Below are 5582 nucleotides of genomic sequence, written 5' to 3'. Positions count from 1 at the left end.
TCAGTCACTCTTGCTGGTGGGTAGACTAGAAAGGGTCAAGGTAGAAAGGACAAGTTACCAAAGCCTCCCTTCTGAAATACCAAGGGGGCCAGGATGAGGAGGGAATGCAGGGCCCATATGAGTTGGACTGTGATGGGCTCAGCTGGCAGGCTTGCTTGGAGAGTTGTTGTTGGGGGTGGTGCGGCAGGCAGGGCAAGGATGCTGCTTGGCCATTGATTAATGGTCCAGGGCAGTGGGGATGAAAAGAAGAGTGTGGTACCCAAGGTATTTCAAAACTCAAAACACTTAGGACTCAGGGCTGTTGAAAGTTTAAGGTGCTGGCGGGAGCTGGGGTTGCAGAGACCAAAGACAGATTATATGACAAAAAGAAAAGAAAGCCTTGTCAAAATGGCTATCTGCCTGTGCCCCACCCTGAAGCACACCATGACAGCATCAATACACACCTAGCTTGTGATCAATTCCTGTTTATTTTAGAAGCATAAACGGTGGAACTAGGAAGGAGTGGGGAAGATGAGGCAGCAGTCCCCGACAGGTGAGATCCAACACAGGCTCCGCCTGCATCACCAAGCCCGACCCAGCATCCTCGATCCTTGTGAGGACAACCTGGACAGGCTAATCTTCCATGAGGGTGGGGTTGGGATGAGTTGCCTCTGGGTCCCTCTCAGTCAGGTGAAAAAGGCTAGAAGGCCCACACAACCCTTGGTCAAAACACCCAAAGCTGGCTCCCTCTGTGCCTGGGACAAAGCCACATCTGGACATAGAAGTCATAGTGCCTTCTGGTCATCAGGAAGGCCCCAGCTGTTCAAGAACAACTTGCAATGAGGTCCCCTGGTCAGCAAGATCTGCTTCCCCAGTCTAGTCACCACTGCAGAGCCTTCAAGGAGGGGCACCTCAGGCAGACAGACTTCTCAGGACCCCTCTTGTTGGGTGACCTGAGCCCCAGGGGCTACACATACTGCTTTTTGGAAGCAGAGCTGCTGGGGCGACTGGGGGATTTCTGCCCACCCTGGGGAGGTGGGTCCAGGAAGAGAGGGGGCCTGGAAGAAGCCAGCCTCTCCTCCGTGGTCAGGTTGGCCCAGTTCTGCTCACTGGATGAGAGCCCATTGTAGGTGGGGCATGACGGGGATGAGGGCCCCTGGCCCATGGGGAGGTAGAAGAAGACCTGGTCTGTGTAAGGGTCTGAGGAGGTACCCTGGGCTGGGGGGGCATCCTGGCCTGGCTGGGCCTTCATCCCCCTGCTGAGGCATCGACACATCAGGTGCACCAGCTCCAGTAGGTTCAGCACCAGGGAGATGAGTCCAACCACGAGCATGAAGATGATGAAGATGGTCTTCTCTGTGGGGCGAGAGACAAAGCAGTCCACGAGGTAGGGACAGGGTGCTCGCTGGCACACAAACACAGGCTCCATGGTCCAGCCGTAGAGGCGCCACTGGCCATAGAGGAAGCCCGCCTCTAGCACGCTCTTGCAGAGTACACTGGCCACATAAGTGCCCATCAGTGCTCCACGGATCCGCAGGTGACCATCTTCTGCCACTGAGATCTTGGCCATCTGACGCTCTATGGTCACCAGTGCCCGCTCCACCTGTGGGTCCTTGGCTGGCAGTGCCCGCAGCTCCCCCTCCTTCTGCCGCAGCCGTTCCTCCCGCCGAGACAGGTAGATGACGTGGCCCAGGTAGACCAGGGTGGGTGTGCTGACGAAGAGGAACTGCAGCACCCAGTAGCGGATGTGGGAGATGGGGAAGGCCTGGTCATAGCACACGTTGGTGCAGCCCGGCTGAGCTGTGTTACACTCGAAATCCGACTGCTCGTCACCCCACACCGACTCGCCGGCCAGGCCGAGGATGAGGATGCGAAAGATGAAGAGCACTGTCAGCCAGATCTTGCCCACCACAGTGGAGTGCTCCTGGACCTGGTCCAGCAGCTTCTCAAGGAAGCCCCAGTCACCCATGGCTCCAGGGCCTCCGTCTGCAGGGAGACAGAGCATGGACATGTCAGCAGGGCATCATTCTCAGTTTGCCCTGGCAGCAAGCCTCCAGGAGGGCTGCCATGCCCACTCTACCTCCAAGAATCCCCAGACTCAGGGAGGTGAAGGACTGGCCTGGGTGCTCACGCTCTGCAGGCCAGCGGGACCCAAAGCGCATCTTTGGAGGACAGCTGCCAAGTTCTTTTCATGGCCTCCACCTGCTTCTCTGAATGGTCTGGGTATGGCTGGGGTCTCTGCCTAATCATGTCTGTGTCCTTCTTGACCCTAGTCAAAGCCCCAGATGACCACAGCCCAAGAAGATGTGGATCATGTTGAGGGTCCTTTGCCTATGGGACCCCCAGCAGAGAATTTGAGGGGGTTATCCAAGGGAGCACAGGTGTGCATGCCCCTCCTCCCTTTCACCCAAGGCTGGGGACCTCCGGACAGTGGGGGATGGTGGTGGCACAGGTGTTATCAGCAGCTTCTTAGGCACTCAAAGTCTCAGGTCCCTGCCCCCATCCCTGTATCTCACCTGCTGGCCTCACTGTAACCTTTGAGCTTGCAGTGAGGGGTTTTTAGAAGCTGAAGGCAGCATCTTCCATCAGCTCCACGTGTCAGCAATAAGGAGCAGCTTAAGTAGTTACAATTGGTCCTGTCCTCTGCCTCCACCCTCACCCTTCCCCTCCAAAGTCGTGGCCGACAAATTCTAGGCTCTTGAAAGGAATTGTCATTGCAGGGCAGAGGAGGCACAGGCCACAGGTTCCCAAAACCATGGGGAGAAGGAAGGAGTGAGGGTTGGGGAGGTTCCATTTCCCAAGCGCCAACCAGGCTGCCTACGGCTAAGGTCTGGAGCCTCCCTGGGTTCAAATCTTAGCTCTCTCTTACTAACTGGGGCCTGGAGTAAGAACAATCTTTTGAGTTCTTCAGTCTCCTCTCTGGTCAAGTGCAAACAGTAATATTCCCGCCTCCTAGGGCTCTCTAAGGATTCAAGGAGAAGACGGTAAGAGCCCGACTTAACACGGAGCCTGGCTGCGCAAGCTGGGAGAGCGGCGGGCGGTCTGTGTCCCGCAGCAACCCCCAGTCCCCACTGCGGCGGCACCGCGTTCCCGTCCCACCTCCGGCTGGCAGGTGGCGCCCGCGCCCGCGCCCCAACTCACCGCCTTCCTGCCCGGCGGCCCAGGTGCAGGTGGGGACGGTGCCGGAGCAGCGCCCGCCCGAGCGCGGCTGGACCTGACAGCGCCGGGGCGGGGGCGCCTTAAATAGCGCTGCGGGGCGGGGTGGGGGCAGGAAACGCGAGCGGGAGGGCCGCGCGGCCCTCAGAGAGACGGGGGCGGGGACTGGGAGGTGCAGACTCCGGGAACCCACTCGCGGGAGGTGGCACCGTGCGTTGGAGCTCTGAATCCCCAGACCCTTCCTCTCCTCAGCTCCCTTTCCACCAGGCGTTCCTGCGTAACTAAGCTCTCCTCCCCTCCGGGTTCTTTAGCCCCGGAATGGGCGTCCTCCCAGGCCAGGGTCCTTCAGGTGGCGGGATTTGAGAGGGTTGCAGTAAGAGCTGCGGGTCCAGGCAACTGGCCGGCGGAGCCGTGAGGGGTGGATGGATGGGCAGGAGGGACTGGGGGCCGCTCGTTTGTTGGGTGGCCCTAGGATGCCAGGACTGGGCTAATTATGTCGTGGGAACCCCATGGGAGACAGGGCTTTTAATCCACATTTCCTTGAGTCCATGGTGGAGCTGGGTTCTTCCCGAATTCTCGACATCCCCATGCCTGGGCAGGCTACCCAATCAGAGGTCACTAAGCAACTCACACGCGCCCCTGGAGTCTCCTGATGTCGGGGAGCTCCTGACCTTTAGCTCGGGTGCTGTTTTCGTGGCTCTAAGTGGTTAATGCGGAGGCGTCCAAAGGACATTGAAGAGCAGACCCTGCTCATCATCAGTTCAGGCATCAGCCCCAGTGGACGAACGTCAAGGAGCGTCTGCCGAGCTGCAGACTTTGGCCTGGAGCTGAGGCTTCCACCCTGCACCTGCCAGACCTGGTCTCTGGCCTCAGGCTCTCACTGGCTGATGCTGGGTTTGAGCATATCAACCCTTGGATAATGGCAAATTCCAAATTCAGAAAATTGTCTTGAGAAATGCTGGGTGACTCCCAGGAAACTTGGTTAGAAATATTTCCCCCAGAGGTTGGATCAGCCAGATGAAGGGGGAAGAAAATTCTAGGCATGAGCATGAGCAAAGGCTTGATGGCTTGGAGCTGTGAGGTGTTCAGACAGTGGCCCCCTGTGCTACCTTGGATAAAGATGAGGATTTATATTGGCTCTGCGCTAGGGCACCAGCTACATACACCAGAGCTGGTGGGTTCAAATCGAGCCTGGGCCTGCCAAACAACAATGACAACCACAACAAAAAGATAGCTGCGCATTGTGGCAGGCGCCTGTAATCCCAGCTACTTGGGAGGCTGAGGCAAGAGAATCGCTTAAGCCCAAGTGTTTGAGGTCTCTGTGAGCTGTGATGTCACAGCACTCTACCCAGGGTGACAGCTTCAGACTCTGTATCAAAAAAAAAAAAATGAGTATTTATTGGTGGCAGAATCTAGAAGTTGAAACTTAATGTGAGGTACTTTTTGATGGGCCATCCAAAGCACGGAGAATAATATTGGTGTGTAAAGTTGTCAAGGGTGGCTAAAAATATTGTGACAAAACATTAGACATAAAAGGTTCTGTGGGTTGGTCTTACAGCAGAAAAGGTCCTGAGCTCAGGGCAGAGTGGATGTAGGGGCCGGGGCACCTGAGGACAGAGAAGGTGGCAGGTGGGTCCCTGTTTCTCCACCACTGGATCCAGTCCCTGGACTCCCAGGGCTGGGTCCTTGAGGGTTCTGTCTTCAGCTCTGGCAGGAGGACATCTGAGGGAACAAGTGGGGATGCTCAGAGCTCAGAATTTCAGGGATGGCTGGCCCTAGGAGATTGTGCTTTCAGGGCCAGGCTGAGCTGGGTCTTCTGGATTTCCAAAGCTGACAAGTGCCCCACTTGGTTCTGAACTTGAGGGCATGAGAACAGAGGCCCCTGGAGGCTACTTCTCACCACGCCCCCATTGCAGCGTCCTTCCCTCCCCAGTCTCCCTCCTGGGGCTGGCCCCAGCTCTCCCAAAGCTTTTCTGATCTAATCTCCTGGGAAGGAGGGAAGAGGACAGGACTGCCATCTCTCTCCTCTAACCCCTTCCTCAGAGGCTCTTAAACTCTGACCCCTCCCTTGGAACAAGGAGCAGCTGGGATCAGCCTAGCCAGTAGTCCCTACAACATGGCCATTCCATTTGGGAAACATCCTTAGAATCCCACACTTACCTCCATTCCCATTGCCCTGACCCTGTTCAGGCAGCCACCAGTTCAGTGGCCTCACGACTGTCTCCTGGCCTCTAGCCCCACCCCTCCAACCCAGCCTCCACCTTTCTGCAAAACTGAACACACTAATATTGCCCTGCTGAAAACCCATCAATGGCTCCCCGTTGATTTCTGGGTAAGGCCTGAGCCATCCAGCCTCCGGGCCCTGGCCACTTCTCCATCTTCACCCCCTCTCATTTACACTCTGTGCTGGGCCCTGTCCAATGCCTGTGGTTCTCTGTGTGCTCTCG

At 57.0% G+C, this 5582-nt stretch overlaps 1 protein-coding gene across 2 annotated transcripts; it reads right to left on the bottom strand.

Moving 5' to 3' along the window:
* Positions 1-448: 448 nt before the first annotated feature.
* On the bottom strand, positions 449-3221 carry LOC128574526 (gap junction alpha-4 protein). 2 transcript variants are annotated; one of them, XM_053575159.1, is made up of 2 exons: positions 3121-3221; positions 449-1965 (listed from the first exon to the last, which is right to left on the bottom strand). In XM_053575159.1, the coding sequence occupies exon 2, from the start codon at positions 1946-1948 to the stop codon at positions 947-949; it is 1002 nt and encodes a 333-aa protein (XP_053431134.1). In that variant the 5' UTR covers positions 1949-1965; positions 3121-3221; the 3' UTR covers positions 449-946. The 2 variants fall into 2 exon arrangements, with proteins under 2 accessions (XP_053431134.1, XP_053431135.1); XM_053575160.1 differs by lacking the exon at positions 3121-3221 and adding an exon at positions 2496-3059.
* Positions 3222-5582: the final 2361 nt, after the last annotated feature.

This window comes from Nycticebus coucang, chromosome 22 (genome assembly GCF_027406575.1).
Source record: "Nycticebus coucang isolate mNycCou1 chromosome 22, mNycCou1.pri, whole genome shotgun sequence".
Classification (NCBI taxonomy): domain Eukaryota; kingdom Metazoa; phylum Chordata; class Mammalia; order Primates; family Lorisidae; genus Nycticebus; species Nycticebus coucang.
Note: the sequence above shows the minus strand (reverse complement) of the source record. Positions and strands in the feature narration are given on the sequence as shown.